Here is an 18,573-nt window from a genome sequence, read left to right on the forward strand (position 1 = left end):
GTTCGCGGCAAGCCATTAATACACAGTTAGTAAAAATTAATTCAATTACGTATACCATTTCCCTCCAATCTAAAACATCGAATTCTAATTACGAGGCTGCTACATCCACATGCATGACATGACAGAATGCATGCATGTAAAAGAGAGACTAGTCTGTGTCTGTTCACTATTATCATAACCACACCACACTGGTTCAGATTAGTGACACAAACTATATAACTTGTCTAACAACAAATTCACAGAGAATTTCAATTAAATTTGCGGCTCAAGATCAAACTACATATTTGCAGCTAACGAGACACATATATAGGCCATGTGATAACCTGGGATGGGGGTTAATACTCTGTAATGGATCTTGAGAGCACAAGTTATCAAAAGTTCTAACTGGAGATCAGAAAGAAAAAAATTAGGTTAGGATTCGATCTTGGAAGATTCGTTGGCATGTTTGTCAGAAAATGTGTGATATCAAACATAATTCTCATATCAAATATGCTTGTTGGCACATATTACCACGATAGGACATTTGGTCTAGTGGTATGATTCTCATATCAAATAAACATAGATGAAGAGGTGATATTTAAGGAAGCTTTCTATAAGAGATTTCAGATATTTAGGGTAATTCTCAGTTTCATCTAAATTCAGTTAATCCTTAATCAACAATTAATGTTAATAGTTTCTTGTTTATAGTGATGTTGCTATAGGGGACTATCTTGAGTATAAAAAATATGGTTATGATCAATGGCAGTATATCTTGAAGGTAGTTTAAAAAAAAAAGTAGGACCTCTTAAGGAAGCAATGGATCTCCAAATCAAAGGGTATTCTCTTTTTATTTCCTTTGAAGTTATTTTTGCTGATTACGTGCAAACTTATGTAATTTTTTGAAACCATATCTTAGGACTTGCGATTTTGACAAGAGTTGGAAAAAGAATACATGGATAATCATTTAGCAGCTCGCTTTGAAGTTAAGCTTGATGTTCTCTTGAAGAGGAAGGAGGCCCTAGGAGAGTCGGTGAACAAACTGTTGAAGCTTTGTCACCCACATAACAAAAAATCTGATTGGGGCTGTTTTCTTCTCTTCAGTCGTAAATTTTAAGTTTTGTGATAAGTTTTTTGTTTTTTTACCATTTTAAACATTAACTGATCGTTTTTTATGAAACAATGATGTCACAAAGGTTCTCAGCTTTCTGAGTTTTTTCGGTTAGGGTGCTTAGGTAAGCGAGGTGAACTCTTATATTGCAGTTCATAGTTGTATCAATAAATCAGACTGCTAATGCATAATTATAAAAAAATTGTATGCAAGTGATAAATCAGACTTGTTGTGTTTTTTCAGAATTGTTGTGTTCGTTCAGACTTGTGGCTTGGATTTCAATAACTAATATGTTGATGCTTAGGATGCATTTCTAATAGATATTGTTTGCTTTCTGTTGATTCTAATGTGCTCTAAGGCCTAATATCTTGTTGCATGTGACATGTGCTGCTGCATGAGAAAGTTCTTGTTATGCAGTTGAAAATCCATCTCAGTTACTAGTGTTGCATAGATTAGTGAGACTATTTTTGCACATTTTTCCCACATGGTGAGGAGAAGCATGTAGATTGTGGAGACGATTTTTTTTAAGAACCGGGCCCCCTTCCCGGAGCCTTCACGAAAGCTATTTGACAGGGAATGTGCGGCGCCTAGGGTTCGAGCCACGGTGGACTCAGCTCCACTGAGCGATCTTGCCACTGGACTCCATATCCGTCCGCTGTGGAGACGATTTTTGGCTGCTGATGCTAGTGTCCTGGTTATTTTGTGATTAACCAACCTGTACTTGTAGTAACTCCAAGTGTTGAAATTACAATGCATACTTGTAATTCTCTAAAATAGTTTGGAGATAACAAGAGTTGTCATGCTTCATGGCAAAGTAAAAAATGTGTAACATAGATATTTTTGCATGGTAGAAAATATCTAGATTTTAGATAAGAATGAGGAAATTTCTGGAGATTGAATATTTTTGGAGATTGGAAATTTCAAAACAGGAGCACATATTTTTCTGGAGATTGAATATTTTTGGAGATTGGAAATTTCAAAACAGGAGCACATATTTGCAAAATCCGGAAATAAAAATATAAAAAAAAATTCCAGTATTTTGAAAGATGTGGAGACTTGCATTGGTTGCCACTCTTGCTTTCAGCGCTTGCTCTGAAGAAGGCGAATCTGTTAACAGCAACTAGCTGGCTAAAATGTGCTTGCTGCTTTGCGCTTTGCAGCAGCAGCTAAAATGCAGCAATGTGTTAGAAGATTACATGGAACCAATTACAAAACAATCGAATTCTAATTACGAGGCTGCTACGTCCACATGCATGACAGAGTGCAGGTAAAAGAGATACTAGTCTGTGTATGTTCACTGTTATCAATAACCATACTGGTTCAGAATAGTGACACAAACTAACTTGTCTAAGAACAAATTCACAGAGAATTTCAATTAAATCTGTGGGTCAAGATCAAACTACAGATTTGCAACTAACGAGACGCATAGGCCCTGCGATCACCCGGGATGGGGGCAGTGCTCCGTACTGGATCCTAAGAGCACAATGTTATCAAAAGTTCTGACTGGAGATTAGAAAGAAAAAATAAATAGGTAAGGATTCGATTCTGGAATATTCGTTGGTATGTTCATCATAAAATGTGTGATACCAAACATGATAGTTATAAGTTTAGGTTTTTCGTACAAATTTCAGACAAGGGCATTTGGTCTAGTGGTATGATTCTCGCTTAGGGTGCGAGAGGTCCCGAGTTCAATTCTCGGAATGCCCCCATTATTTTGGTTTCTTTTTTTTTGTGCTAACACTCAAAAAATATTAAGGCCTAGTTTGATCTAAGAGAGAGATGGATGATGAACTCAAACCAGACCGTGTCTGAAAGTTCGAAATCAACCTTTTTTTTTCTTGTTTGTAAAATTTCATAATTGCATCAAGATTGGCATCAGGAGTTACCAATGAATCACCAAGAAGCAAACATTAGGAAGCGGTGAAGGTTACAACATCACAATTCACAATCATATACTGGTACACATAATGCAGCTGCAAATGAAGCCAATTCGACATCACTGATTACTGAAGCTGCAGATCGATCGACGACGCACTTTTCTTTCTTAATCACAACCGAATATCCCATATTAAAGCAGCGTTTTGTCTAGTGATCGATGGCGGCGGCAATGGCGAGGAGGTTGCTGGCGAGCTTGGCGAGCACCTGGTCGTGGTCGGCCATAAGCGACGGGCCACCGCGCTCCGAGAAGCCGGTCTCGCACGTGTCCACGTCGGTGGACACCGAGTCGAGGTTGGTGCGCGCCGTGCCCATGTCGCCGCGCGCGAGCGCGTCCTCCGCCGTGTCCAGGCTCGATTTGACGTCGCTGTACGAGTTGGTGCAGTCGTCGAGCGCGTTGTGCGCCGCGGGGTCCGTGCCCGGCGCGTACATCCGGTCCGTCGCCGCGTTCGTCGCCTCGATGGCCTTGAGACGCACCGCCGCCATCGCCAGCTTCAGCACGCCGATGCCGTCCAGCTGCGCCGGCGGCGCCTCGGGGAGGCCCGTTATCGACGACTCACACACGTCCGGATAGTCCGTCTTGGCGCACAGGCCCTTGATCACCGGGCTCAGCATGCCCATCACCGGCTTCCTCATCATCTCCGGGAGAGACTCCACCGTCACCTTCGGCTTCACCGGCGCGGCCGGCTCCTCGGGTGTCTCCTCCTTGGGCTGGCTGACCACCTGCTTAGGAGATACATATCCATCGGTGCTGGTGGAGGTCTTGGCCGCCGCAGGTTGCTCGTCGGGAGCCCCCTCCTTGGGATAGCTGATCACCTTCTTGGGAGAAACAGATTCGCCGGATTCGTCGGCGGTGGAACTCTTGGCCGGCGCGGGCTGCTCGTCGGGAGCCCCCTCCTTGGGATAGCTAGTGACCTTCTTGTGCTTGCTGTCGGCCTTGTTAGAAGATACATATTCGCCGGTGGTGGAGATCTCCACCGGCGTGGCCTCTTCGTCGGACTTATTTTCCTTCTTAGAAGACGCAGATTCATCAGAATCGTCAGATTTCTCCTTTTCTTTCTTAGGAGATGCAGATTCATCGGAATTATTGGATTTATCCTTCTTTTCCTTCTTCGGAGATGCAGATTCGTCGGAATCGTCGGATTTCTCCTTCTTTTCCTTCTTAGTAGATGCATATTCATCGGATTCGTCGGGTTTCTCCTTCTTTTCCTTCTTAGCAGATGCATCTTCATCGGATTCGTCGGATTTCTTCTCCTTTACCTTCTTAGGAGATGCATATTCATCTGATTCATCGGATTTCTTCTCCTTTACCTTCTTAGAAGATGCAGATTCGTCGGATTCTTCGCCGGTGGTGGAGTTCTTAGCCGGCACGGCTTCCTCGTCAGATTTCTCCATCTTGGGCTTGCTGACGACCTTCTCAGGAGATCTATATTCATCGACGGGAATGGTCTTGCTAGAGCTGGAGGCGACGGCGGCTTCGCTCTCGCTTTCGGACTTCTTCTCGTACCGCGGGACACACACCGCCGACACGAGGGGCACCGCGGCCGCGACGGCGAGGAGAACCGCGAGGGTGAGGAGGTGTGCCCTCATCGTGATCCCCTGAGACATGGCAGCGAAAGTGGCGGCCAAAAGTTTGGAAGGGAGGTCGGAAGCTAGCCGGGGTTTTTGAATCCGGCGGGAGCCGACGTGATTGGCCGTATTTGGCGGGAGATGGGAGGCCGTGCTGCTCTTAAATTTTTCCCGGGAAAGCAGGGAGCAATGGTAGCCTCTAACCTGTAACTACCACACTCCTGAAAAATCACGCGTTTACCGTGAAGATAGGAGCCAGAAGAGGAAATGAGGAGAAACCACCTTGTCCCATTTCATCCTCTGTTTTTCCAGGCAATTTTTTTTTAATTCTTCCACTCGGTAGTTGCAGATTTTATTTTGGGGCAAATGAGCTGTCCAACTGACATGTGGGCCCAATTAAGCGTATATGCTGGACAGCATTCAGCCGTACACAAGTCGGACCGTTCTATGATCAGTATCCGTAAATCACATAAACTGAATCTGAAGTCAGATGTATCGACAGAAGAAAAGCACGCATATATCAAAATTGTAATGTTACAGTTAACTGAAAGTGCTTCAGTGCATGCAACAAATTTTGGCAGTGGATGAGGAAACGTCATACAGGTTCCAGGCTATAGAAACTCTAGGTCTGCCTCCTGTTGCTCCAGGACGATTGTGGCCAGTGCTCGTCGGTACGCCGCTGATCTTGCATTCCTGACAAGGACACAGATCTCTCGAGTCTGCAAATTTTCATGCGTCCATTGCTGTCGCCTCAACATCGCAAGCAGCTTCACCTCACAGAATGCAACCGCAACAGCATCTTGCCCATTACTGTGACAAGTGAAACAAAGTGTGGTTCAGAGCTATCAGACAACATGGTGGTATGAGCATGAATCAGGAGACAGAATGTTACCTTCCATGGACGAAACCTGTAGTGACAAAGCCTATCGGCCACCTGAATGCTTCCCGTGCATTCTCATCTTTGGGCAACTGAAGGTTGCTGGTGCTAGGATCCAACCAAGAGAAATAAGAACTAACATGGGACTGAGGGAGCTGGAGTTCCCATTTTTCGACACATTCTTCCTCTTCTTCATTTGATCTGTTTCATGCATGAAATTATATAAGTTTCTTCAACAGATTTTTGTTTCCTATTACCACCTAGTAATGTTTATATTGCTTCAGGTATATGTGAATTAAAATTGCATGTACATTCTTACAAGATGCCATCAGACAATCAACAAACATAACAGAGCACTGCTGGTCACATGGAGTACTCACCTGATTTTCCAAGCTGAAAGATCTGAAGGACATGGAGCACAAACAACAGCACCCTCTTCAAAAGAACCTTCCTTGAATGCTCTTATCAGAACCCTTGTAAGGCATAATTCATTCATGGAACAAGTCATCTTGACAGTGCCGTTAGAAGCTTCTAAGTTCGGTCTGTCAGTATCCATTTCCGTGTCAGACGATGAAGTCAAATACTTCATATCAATTTCTTTCACATATTGTCGCAACACTCGGATGGTTCTTGGAACAAAAAGTGGCAAGGATGCAGCAACATTTGCCTGTGATGGTTCTGCTTCTCCAGATTTGGAACTTACTGTTGAAAAATTGGGTAATACGAATACCATAGTATCCAAAATTAAGTCATCTATTTGAAGACCTCTCACTATGCCATCACCTTCATTAAAACAAGCCATTATACAATGCCATAAAGGTGGTACAGGAACTCTTGAAGGTCTCTTGGAAGCAGGGCGGCACTCAACAGATTTATCAAAAATAGCAGCTTCTTTGGCCATAAATGATGAATACGCTTTGCTATCTGGATAATCATAAGGAAAGCATGGCAATTTGAACTGCAAAACGAAGATGTCAGTGTATTAGTAGTACTGAAGATAATTTCCAACAATCACAACTATTCAGGGTTCAGTATGCTCTTTAGGGAAGAAATTTCACTATCTTACTACCTTTTGTTAAACAAAAGCTAAAGCATCACCATTAGTTTGTTCTCATTGTATTGCAATATGATAGCTTTATTGCAAGTTCAACAAAAGCAATAACAGTCGGAATAAACTAAGGCTTGATCATTAGTTTAGTCGCAGAACACTGAATAAACTAAGGCTTGATCATTAGTTTATTCACAGAACACATGCAGTATAGGATACTAATTCAACAAAAGCAATGCCAGTTGGAAGAAAGCTAACGCCTGATAATTATCTTGTCCTTATTGTAATAACACATACAATACCTTTGTTGCAATCCATCGTCTCTCTCTTAAGCCAATCGCATGCGCACCATGAGATACTAGAAAGAGCCAGAAAGGCTTCACCCAACTCAATGGTAGAATAATAGACCACCTATATATTCATTGAATGTGGAACAATAAGATAATTTCTCATTTAACTTTTACATGACGACCTTAACATTTCAGGAAGATTACTGCACCAAGTCATTGGACAGACCATAGCTAGTCACACCATTATACAGGAATGCAAGATAGACAAACATGACATTTTCAGCCAATCTTAAAATAAGAGCCAAAAAAATTCATGACAATTTGATTTTGAATTATAGTTCTTCTAGGCTTCAAAAACACAAATAACTTAAATCTGATATGACCATGGGAGAGATCCAGGTAATCATGTTAGGCAGGCTACAAATTCTAAAGTTTTCATTATCATGGAACCGTATAAAAAGTACCATATAAGTCAACATTTTAGTCATATGCCTTGCAAGCAGGACAGCTGATGTCACATTCTCAAGGATGAAAGCTATATTTTACCCTGGAGTGAGCATTCCTTCTTTGCCATGTTTCAGAAGAATAACTGGGCAGGATCGGTTGGAGCTATCCTTCTCTTGGGTTGTTTGTCCTTGATCATTTCCAGAATCCAGGCAGAAAAACATAATACGTTCATGGTGCTTCTCCATACAAAGAATCTCCTCTGCCACAGGAGGATTTATGTTATGGCTAGAACCCCAGAGTTCTCTGCAGTCTGAAAGTAATAAATCGTGCCTCCCAGGGTGCATCCACATCGATGACAATATGTTTCCCACCTCCGATGATGTCTCATCAGCATTTGGAACTAGATCTTCCTCCGAGAGTCTGTTCTCCTTGTTCAGTGAGACTGCTTTAGATGAAGAATCTGTTCTCTGTACTGAAACTTCCCTGGGGTCATGAACCATCATGGATAGTATAGCACCAGGCTGAAGAATCTCAGCATGATCAATAATAGATACTTTTGAAAGAACAGAGCCAGCAGAGGAATCCAGAGGAGCATCAGTTGATGTAGACATAATACTAGTACTAAGTACCTTGTTCATCATACTTGAACTGCATTCGTTAAAAAATAAACTAATTAAAAAGCCTTGACATCTTTTTTGTTATCACTGAGGAAAAATGAACTTACTTGATAAGTGGGTGCAACATACTCTTAAGAGATTGCATAGCCTTGCAGCCCATGACTTCTAATCTTGCAATTTTTCCCTCAAGTGAGCAACATTTGACCACACCACCAGAATCGTGCATCTGCAATGTGAGGCCACATATTGAATGGTGGTAGAAGAGTAAGAATGATGTTACTGCATAAAGAAAATGCGTTCATTGTAATTGTTATGTGGCAGTAACAAGTTGCATAACAGAAATTAAGCTAACCAATAGGAGCTAAATTGCTCCTTTCAGATCATAAAAGTCATATTAAAAAAGCTAAATTCTAATGTCTGTTAATCATGAAACAACAAAACTGACCAGTATTTTCTGTTCAAAACACAGTGCTCAACTCAATTATATGCTTTAAATGAAAGAAACAACAAAAGGAAATGGCAAGAGGTGTTCTTTTGTTGTTCTTCATGAACCAAATCTTGATGCATCCTTGAGTTTGCTATGAGTTGTGCACATTTTTAATATCTGAAGAGGAAGTACACATACAGTTTTACTTGAAGTCAAATGAACTTGGTGGTTAAGATAAGCAAGAGTGATAGGGAGTTACAGCCCTAGGGAAAGAAATAGAGGAAGCACCTGTCTCTCACATGCAAATCTTATTGCATTAAGCCCTTCATCAAGAGCAGCAGGATGTATCCATATCCACAATTGACGTTGTAAAGAGCTATTGGAGAGATCTTGTTCTTCAGGCTCCAATTTGTCATTCTCTCTTGAGAATGGGCGCCACATGTATGTTACTGGTCCAACAATTTGAGAATGAGGACTCCCGACACCCCAAAGCTGGAAAGAACAATTAAGTCACAGCTGTTATTCCAAACACTCTTCTACCCATAATATCTGTAGTGAATATGTAAATACCATAGCACTCTCATAGCAAACACCTCGCATAATTTGATCTTGCTTATGCTTCAAATCAGGTGTTTTGTCTGCAGGAGATGGATGCAAAACCATTCGAAGAATGGATAACAGGGAGTCCTGGAAAGTTAGCTAGCACCCATGTAAGATTGTTGAATCATCAGAAGATAACAATCACTAATAAAGAATAACTAACAGGGGATGGAAAAAACACAAGACAGTGAAGGAAAAAGGAAAGAAATTTCTACCTCTGGACCATCTAGCTGAATTGGAACGAAGTAGCTCGCATCATGGACAACGGTAGCATTCTTCAGCCGCTTGAGGACACTCCTTGAACCCCTCCCTCTGTACGATGAATTTTAACTGTGTTACTCATTTGAATTCGCATCTATGATCAATCCTGATGCGAAGAATCTTCAGTTACACCACCAACCTCCAGATAACACATTATACTCCACAGAATGATGAAACTAATTAGCAAGGATTTCCAGTTAGTCTAGCTTGCTCTACTATGACTGCTTATGTGTAAACAAATAAGGAGTGAAGCCAATTTTACTCCATGAAACACCAGAATAGCAACACAACCTTTGCCTTTGTCAATTATAACTACAGATAAGCTAGCAGTCTGGGATTTTTGCTATTCGGCAATGCTATTTCAGAATAGAAAGTAGAAACTCCCGCAAAGATCCAAATTGAAAACCAAGGCGCATTGTAATTATAAGCATTTCTTTTCTGCAAGAATGCCACTACAAATTTAGAAAGCAAACAACTAAAAAAAACTGTTTTTCAGCTTGTAGCTGTAGCGCACGGCAACCTCCCAATTAGCACTCTTGCTCACCTCCCCTGGGCACCGTCGGGCAGGACGAAGCCCCATCGCCTCTCCATGGAGAACCTCTTGGCGTGCCACAGGTGCGTGCGCAAACGCCGCGCGCCGTCGCCAGCGACCGAGAACCCCTCCGCGGGGTTGCCCGCGAGTTCCCGCCGCCGCCTCACCCTCCTCGACTGTTTCCGCGCCGAGGTACTCCTCTCCTCCTCCTCCTCCGCCCGCCCGCCCTCGCGGGTACCGGCGGAGTGTCCGCTCCGCCGCCGGCGCTTGGAGGGGAGGTGCCCCGTGGTGCGGCGGCGCGAGGAGCGGGGCTGCTGGGAGCGGCCGCTTCCATCGAGACGGCCGGACACGGCGGCGTGGAGGGAGCGGAGCTCGCCGGCGCGGGCGGCCGCGAAGCGCCTCACCTCGAGCTGCCGCGGCGGCGGGGGCACGCCGGCCATTGGGAAGGAGGGTTTGTGAGGGCTTAGGTGTAGTTCTTTTGCGATTGGCCCCCCCTCTATATGCGATATTCATCAACACCCACTCCGTGTAGATAAATTTCTATATTTTCAAAAAAATCTCAAAAAAGAACTGTACATGTGCATCATGCAAATCGTTCACGCCTGTAACAATTTGTAAAGAAATGTGTTCAATTTTGAATTGTGCCAAAAAAGAGATAAGACTGCATTCGAACGAAAGATAACCCGATCTTGTTTGTATTTTGCCCTGTGCAGTGCACAAATGAATATAACTTTTGCAATTTTTTTATAAGTCTGTGATTTGACATGTTGTACATGATGTGCATATATATGGAAAGAAAATATATATGCCTTCTATATTCTGTTATTTTCTTTTTAATGATCCTAACGACTTATACAATTCCTATACATCAACGGACTGAACCCCGGTAAGCTGTAAGATTCGTGCGAGGGAGCAGTCGATGATCACAATTGCATCTTCCTCCTCTCAAGCTCTCCCAAGATTCTGACAGCTTTGCCTCGTCTCCTCCTCTCATGTCCTCCTCTGCGGTGACCAGAGATGGTTGTTATGGTTCAGAGTTGGGAAATCTCCTCTCCTCGGCTATAGAAAGTTGGGAGGTAGGCCGGTCCGACCGTGGTGACGGGTGTGATAGTGGGGGGACGATGGGTGGCATGGTGAGGACGTTGCCAGTCGCGGGTGGTGGAAAGAAAGGCGATGGCGTCGATAGCTTGTCAATAGCTTCAGGTGCAATGACGACGGTGGAATAGAACCGAAATAAAGAACAAGCTTACACTTGAGGTTATTGTGAGGAAGAAACCAACATAAAGTAGCCCCCAAGTGCTTAACTATAATTAACCATTAGACTTATAGCTGATTTGTCATGTTGTGATATCAAATATACTACTGGTTATCTTGAGAGAAAACATACGAGCTCTAACATGATATTAGTGTTATAGCTCAATAAAAGATGCTCTCAACTAATAATTACAACTAAAGGTAGAAATAAATAGGATAAATCCACGATAAAGCTATTGCATAACTGTCAAATCCCTAATGTCATCTATTGTGACGATGCCATATGAGATCCGAACACATATGTTATTAACCCATCAATGACATATAAAGAACATAAAAAGTATAAACAATTTTCATATAAAGATCTCATTGAATGCTATAATTTTCATATAAAGTATAAAATACAAATTTGTAGATCTCATTAAGTGCTACAATTTTCATATAAAGATCGTCTCTATCCGATTCTATATGAAAAAATTACAAGATCCGGAAGATAGACTCGGATATATCCGATTTTATTCTCCAATATTTGATATTCGACGAATGCATGTCTCCTTACATCTGAATCCGATATAATTATTTGAGATCCGATCTGATATTCGAGATTTTTTAAAAAATATCTAATATATAATTAGCATATAAATTAGTTCAGACGATCGCACAGCCAAAAAAAAATCTAACCCGTTTTCACCCCTTCTGGCCAACTCCATGAACAAAGCTCGTGCCGGTGCCCGAGGTAATAGGCAAAAATCCAAAATTAGACAACATACATGAGCGTATTTGCTGAAATAGACAACATGTTATCGTATTTACAATCTTAGTATTCGTATTCGGCACATCATTTACCGAAAATAAAATTTTGGTACACTGTACGTCGAAAAACTGTGAGCCCGATCATACTGGGCACACGGTGTGCCGAATATGGCCTTTGCCTGTTGTGCGGTCACTAATTCGACACACGATCATATTTCGCACACCGTATGGTAAATACAGCATTATAGCTTGTATTCGGCACATCGTGTACCGAATACAGTTGATATTTGGCATACAGTGTGCTGAATACGGGCTACAGTACCGTATTCGCCAAATGGTGTGTCGAATATGGGTTTTGGGGCATATGGTGTACCGAAAATCTATTTTCGGTAAATGATGCGCCGAGTACAGATACTAAATTTGTTAATACGACAATATGTTATCTATTTCGGTAAATACGCTTATGTATAATATCTAATTTTAGATTTTTACTGAGTAATATAGTAGCTTGAAGAAGGCCCTACCTCTATAGAGGTTGTCCCGTGACATGCGGGCCCCACCTCCCAAGGTCTCTTTGAACAAAAAATCAAAACAGTGTGTGCACGATGACCCCACTTGTAAGAGAGAAGAAGTCAAGAGTGATGGCAGTGGCCCAGAGAGCGACCCAGGCCGTAACCACTCAAGAAAGGCCGCACCTCTCACGCCCAAATAGCGAGCGGCCCACTAAGGAGGAGGAGGAGGGAAGAAAAAGAATAATGAATTCCTCCTCTGAACGAACACTAAAATACTAAATCAATCGCGCTGCGCTAGCTAGTACTACCTCCGATTATAAATAATTATTGTTTTGATCAAGATTCGATTAAAATTTTTAAATTTTGACTTCTAAAATATTTAATTTAAAAACATAAAAATCCATATGTGTAGATTTGTTTTGAAAAATATTTTCATAATATTATATTTTTATTAGATATTATAATTATATTGTTTCGCGGATTCCAAACACGTGGATTCGAATTCGAATTGTTGAATATTGTATAACTGAATATATATCGTGGGCATGCCAGTATACACAAAGTATACAAAAGAACAGGAGATAAATTGTAATTAAAACATGTAACTTTATTCATTCATTATCGAAATCATAAAATATAGTTTTATCTATTACAATTGTTCCACACATATACAAACTCACACGCTATCTGACTATTTCTTCAACGATTGCTTCGTCCTGGTTCCCGGGGCCTCGTAAAGCTACCGGTTAATTACGTCCGGCCTCCCGAATAACCTCTGATTAAGTTGCATCACTGGTTGTCGCTATGTTATCTCTGAGTCTACAAGACTGTAGTCACGTACATTACAGACCAAGCAAAGTAAGTATTAGAAAAAAAAAAGTAGAAGAGACGGGACAAACAATCTAACGTGAGCTTTATGGACTGTCTATATATCCCAGACCATCATCGGCCACACAGGCCTCAGAAGCTGTAGCCTCTCATCATCGGCCATAGCCTCAGGTACTACAACGAGATAGAGGAAGAGAGAGTCTAGTTACATGTACGTTTACCAGCTACAACCTCTCGGTAACACGGTAAACAATGCGAGTCTCTAGACTCCTATCTACAACCTCTGATCTCAACCTATCCCACAGTAACAGAGCACACAAGCGAATACCACAAAGACGAAAGGTGATAACAAGCTGCAAAGGCATCATACCCCCAAAGGTAACAACCACAAGGTAACAGTGACAGCCAGCAAGGAGGGGGGGAATCAGCCACACATGGCAAAATAACAACAGAGGGCGAACAGTAGGCCCAAATGGTCATCACCAGCCTCGACTGCTAACAGAGGGTAAGCTATATTTTAGACCACCTCACTAATCAGAGGAACAGCCAACGGCACTGTACAGCCAGCAACCACACCACCTAACATAGCTCATCTCTAACTGAAACAAGTACCAGGGAGCATGGCCATTCAACACAATGATGTGCCAACAAGTCATAACAGGACAGCAATCAGCCATAGGGATGCAAGACTGCTTACAGCTGGGCAAGACCAACAGTAAAACTAAATCAAGCCACAGAAAATATCAGAATTGCAAGGGAGCCCTCTATCAGATTGGTAACAGCAGGCAACACATCTACAGATCAGGAATATTGCTCCAGCATCCCACACCAGGGCTAACAACCACAGACCCTGAACAGCACTAGCCAAGCGAGAACAAGCCTCAACAGCCGGCCCTCAACTCAATATATAATATGAAAGGGCAATAACATAATGCACAACCCTATATTAGTAATAGAAGGAAAACCAACAGCACCATCACACAAAGCTATCACCCCAGATAGCAGAGAGAGCAGCGCCCATTAGATTGATCAATGGGGCAAACTGACAGTGCCCACATTCAGAACTCATCATAGCGACAATAGAAGATAGAGAGATCAATCCTCAATTCACCCGAGCCGCATCAACTCATAAGCCACCATATGCATCTACTAGCAACAGGGGAGGCTAAGCGACAACCATCATCACAGAATGGTCATAACAGCGTCCAACAATAGTACGATGGCGCTCGGTCCCCAGCCGGTGGCATACACGGTGGCACCAACTCCCAGCCGATGACAAAAAAACAAAGGTCAGAAAGAGGAGAAGAAACAAGCCAAGCACAAATATGTCTCCACAGCAAAAGGGTAACCGAGGCCAGAAGATAGAGATCAAATACATATCGCTGATCACAATATATGGCCGACCAGAGCACAACACCTTCCCACCTCCACCATCACGGCCAAGGCATGGAGTCCAGCCGGATCATCACCACAAAGAGCATCCGACCACCAGCACAAAGAAGAAACCGGCCACCATCACAAAGAGCCATATGTCCATCGTCATAGCTTGCATGGACACGGGCACGAGGGCACCGGCTGAATCAAAGAGATGGAACAACCAAATAAAAAAAACACACCACGCACCGGCCAAACCTATGAGCCTGGCATGAGCACGAAAACCGCCGGAAATCACCTGTATGCGCACGGACGCGACGCGAGAACGCCGGCCGACCAACCTACTTTGCACGGCATGGGGGGGGGGGGGAGGCCTGGTCGGCGAACCTTCTTTGCACGGCACGGCACGGGCACGAGGCCCAGCCGGCGACCCCTACATCAGCAAGAAGGAGGGGAAGGCACGACTAGACAAAGACCCACCATTGAGAAGTGTGGTGGCCATGTTGCTCCAGCGAGGCAAAGGATGGCGACGACAGCAAGGGGTGGAAGCTCTCTCTCTCTCTCGCCTTCTCTCTCTCGCCGATCTCTCCCCCTTCTCTCTCTCTCTCTCCTTCTCTCTCTCTCCGATCTCTCCCCCCTCTCCCACAGATCGATCTCTCCTTTATATAGCTCAAGGACGAAGAGATAAGGATCGAGCTCAGTGGTTTGGGATCCGAGGGATTCGCGGAAAGATAAAACTAGCCGAAACTCAAAATCAAATCAGGATAGAGAGGGACTGGGGAGAGGGATGAGGAAGGTGTTACGATGGGCTCGGCCAGAGCCTTTTTCTTTTTCTTTTTCTTTTTTTCTTTTATGTGCATGTACACGGGTGCAGTTATATGATAAAATTACACCGTACACATATTTTAATATAAGATAATGATCAAAGTTGAATATCAAATATCATAAAAAAGTAAAAAATAATAAATATTTATAACGAGAGTATCTAACAAACTGTTCATTTTGACAATATAGTTCCATGCATATCTGGCTGCTGACGAAGATGCTGACATCTCATGTAGCTGCCGACATCCTCTGAAAATTCAGAGAGTAGCTCTAGCTGCTGCTAACCTTTTTCTTCTTCCATTTTCTTCTTTCGTCCACTTCATCCATTCAGTTGCTTTCTATTTTTGTCCCGGCCCCTTTTGATTTGGCTGCCGTGAAGACCTGACCTGATGTGACAGTGGAAATATTTTTTTCGTTTCCTACTGGGAAAGATGTGGCCATGCAAATGGCAACGACGTCGCTCTTAATCCAAAGCATCTAGCTCAAACAGATGTGCAATAGTTTATGATCAGAAGTACTGATCATAATTCATAAATGGTTGGGTAACTTGCTCACGACTTTGGAGCCCTTGCAGGAGACAAAAAAAGTGTGGTGAGAGAGCCAGCGATGTGTTCGTCTCCCTGCTAACTCACACTTGCCTTCAGAGTTCAGACACGCAACCAGCTGCTGCAACTTGTGTGTCCTAGTCTCCTTTGCGTAACTGGAAGCAGCTGAATTTCGCAGCCATGGATGCGGACTGCTCCTCGGCGTTGCTATCGTCTCCACCTCACGTGTGGATCATTTGCACTTTTTCGCCGCAAAAGCGAAAAGATTAGCGGCGCATATATACATATCTTTTCTCCAATTCCACCCGCGGGAGAGCTACCGATTGTGTTAAAAAGAAAAGAAAAAAATCGACGATCTAAGTTGCTTGATTAATTGAGAGAAAATCAAACAAAAATCACAAAAGATAGCGGGCAAACTACATAGCTAAATTAGACATAGAACACCACAGAAACGACCCAAAATCATAACGGGGATCGACTATGGATCAATTATATATCAGAAAATAATATATACATCTCAGAAAATAATACATACTTCAGTTATATCAAAATCAACTATGAATAAAACCAGAAGTATGTACTTAAAAGTATGGACTAGTTTTTATTCTCATATATATATATATGTATATATATACACACACGATAAATCTATTCTACACCTAATTGTAGAACAGACTTGAATTGCGGCACTACGCCCGATCGAGCCAGTTGAGCCTTTCGTGAGTCAACAAACCAAAAGAGTAAATCTATTGATGCCACATACACATTAAACTCCACCCACCATAGCATGCAACAGAGATTTTTTTATTCGAATTGTTAAAATACAATATCTTTAGAACTACAGATCCGATTTTTGATCCGTTTGAAATATATTGTTGGACAAATACGCTTAACAAAATAAGATCCATAAAGACTATATTTTGATGAAATTTTAGGATCGTGATACAGCTACAATATGATACTGCTTTTTGTAGTAATTGATCCATCTTATAGATCGCAACTATACTGCTTTTGAGATCGTAAATAGGTCAGTTACGATCTCAAAATCAGTATAGCTATGATCCCAAAATAGTATAGTTACAATCATATATATTTATAGTAAATAACTTATCTTGTGGATCATAATTATATTATTTTTAGAATCGTAACTAAGGGTGAGCGCAGACATGAAAAAATTACGATCACATGACAAATATCACATAATTACTACTATACAAAGTTATGACCATATATCTGTAGTAATTGACCTATATTGTAGATCGCAACTATACTATTTTTAGTATCGTAACTAAAGAGTGACACAACAGTGAACTACAATACGCCTAGACACATAATAGATATACAATAAATAAATGTGTATATATATATATATGTATATATATACTTCCTCCGTTTTTCAATACTTATCACTTTTGACTATTTTATTTGTTTTCATACTTGTCACTTCATGTTTTTTAAGACGTAGTTTTCAATTTTATCTCTATAAAATATATCTTATCCACTTATTTACGGTAGATTTTAGAATATTTTAGTTAGTTTCTAAGAGTATTTTTATCATTTCACATTTAAAATTTATACTATCTTTGGTATATCTTGATATGCGTGTTTAGTTAAAAGTGACGAGTATTGAAAAACGGAGAGAGTGACGTGTTTAGTTATATAGCTATTTTTTTTTCATCAGAGGAAAAAACGGTGGAGAAAATAACGTGGAACGAACTTCTCCAAAACGAAAGAGTCGTTCAACTTAACTTGCACAGTACGTATCTGACGAACTTTGTGGCCATTTTGGAGCAGGGTCAAATATGCCACAAGCAAGTGGGTGAAGAGATAGGAAGTGGTCCCTCCCATATAAGCCAAGTTGGGTTCTACCCAAAAATCGCAAGTGGACAAAGTTGGTTCTGCACTATCTTAGTTGCGCTTTGACAAGATTGATTTTCATCATGTTTATGCATCCCCAAGATTTCTTTTCTACTCTCCCTGGTCTACCAGAAGTGGAATCAGAACAAGTGGCAACACAGAGCCTAGCACAGCAGAGACGCGAAACAGCGGCGGAAGAAACAAAAGGTAGGATCGCCGTTTGGACGGCGTGTTTGGTTATTTTTTTTTTACTTCTTAAAAATTTGAAGTCGAATTAAATAGTGTAGCTATGAGTTGGTTTTTAAAAACTAAAAAGTTAGTTTATGAGAAAATAAACTAAAAAGTGAAAAGTTCATTAAGATGAGTTTTTCTATCTTTTAATGTGATGAGAAACTAAATATATATTGTAAAAGCCAATAAAAAACCAGTTAAAAAAAGTCAAAACCTCAACCTAGAAAGTTTATTAAGATGAGCTTTTTTGCCTTTTAATATGCTGAAAAACTAAACATCTATTATAAGTTCTAATAGTAAAAATCCATGAACTATAAATAAACTAAAAAGTGAAAAGTTCATTAAGATGAGTTTTTCTATTTTTTAATGTAATGACAAACTAAATATATATTGTAAAAACCAATAAAAAACCATCATCTATAAGTTAAAAAAAAGTCAAAACCTTAGCCAGAAAGTTTATTAAGATGAGCTTTTTTTGCTTTTTAATATACTGAAAAAATAAACATTTATTATAAAATCTAATAAAAAAGCCATCCACTATAAATAAAAAAGTAAAAACCTCATTCCAAACCCTAAATCTCGTCGGGATCGCGCCATCGAGAAGCTAGCTGCCGATGAGAGACAGACAGACCAATGCTATGTGTGAACTCGAACCAGATGAGCGGTTTTGACTGGGTTACCGAAGAGAAGGCAACTTGCCACTG

The 18,573-nt window shown here is 41.5% G+C and overlaps 2 protein-coding genes and 1 non-coding gene across 4 annotated transcripts; 1 reads left to right on the plus strand and 2 right to left on the minus strand.

Moving 5' to 3' along the window:
• Nucleotides 1-2,722: 2,722 nt before the first annotated feature.
• TRNAP-AGG (transfer RNA proline (anticodon AGG)) lies at nt 2,723-2,794 on the plus strand. Its single transcript has one exon. It is a non-coding gene; the product is annotated as a tRNA-Pro (tRNA).
• Nucleotides 2,795-2,987: 193 nt separating this feature from the next.
• LOC133887359 (uncharacterized) lies at nt 2,988-4,612 on the minus strand. Its single transcript, XM_062327291.1, has one exon. The coding sequence runs from the start codon at nt 4,610-4,612 to the stop codon at nt 3,173-3,175; it is 1,440 nt and encodes a 479-aa protein (XP_062183275.1). The 3' UTR covers nt 2,988-3,172.
• Nucleotides 4,613-5,084: 472 nt separating this feature from the next.
• LOC133887113 (ribonucleases P/MRP protein subunit POP1) lies at nt 5,085-10,162 on the minus strand. Of its 2 annotated transcripts, none has more exons than XM_062327034.1 (10): nt 9,703-10,162; nt 9,113-9,209; nt 8,868-8,984; nt 8,586-8,789; nt 7,978-8,096; nt 7,353-7,901; nt 6,819-6,927; nt 5,849-6,426; nt 5,484-5,669; nt 5,085-5,401 (listed from the first exon to the last, which is right to left on the minus strand). In XM_062327034.1, exons 1-10 carry the CDS (start codon nt 10,128-10,130, stop codon nt 5,203-5,205), a joined length of 2,586 nt encoding a protein of 861 aa, XP_062183018.1. In that variant the 5' UTR covers nt 10,131-10,162; the 3' UTR covers nt 5,085-5,202. The 2 variants fall into 2 exon arrangements, with proteins under 2 accessions (XP_062183018.1, XP_062183017.1); XM_062327033.1 differs by having other exon boundaries at nt 8,868-8,996.
• Nucleotides 10,163-18,573: the final 8,411 nt, after the last annotated feature.

Source organism: Phragmites australis, chromosome 12 (assembly GCF_958298935.1).
Source record: "Phragmites australis chromosome 12, lpPhrAust1.1, whole genome shotgun sequence".
Taxonomy (NCBI): domain Eukaryota; kingdom Viridiplantae; phylum Streptophyta; class Magnoliopsida; order Poales; family Poaceae; genus Phragmites; species Phragmites australis.

What these genes read in the sequence shown, in the direction of transcription:
- LOC133887359 (XM_062327291.1), bottom strand. Translation starts at nt 4,612, where the DNA reads ATGAGGGCACACCTCCTCACCCTCGCGGTTCTCCTCGCCGTCGCGGCC.
- LOC133887113 (XM_062327033.1), bottom strand. Translation starts at nt 10,130, where the DNA reads ATGGCCGGCGTGCCCCCGCCGCCGCGGCAGCTCGAGGTGAGGCGCTTC. An exon ending in CCCGACGGTGCCCAGGGGAG is followed by an intron (nt 9,210 to 9,702) that starts GTGAGCAAGAGT and finishes TTCATCGTACAG; the next exon opens with AGGGAGGGGTTCAAGGAGTG. An exon ending in GATTTGCATGTGAGAGACAG is followed by an intron (nt 8,097 to 8,585) that starts GTGCTTCCTCTA and finishes CTCACATTGCAG; the next exon opens with ATGCACGATTCTGGTGGTGT.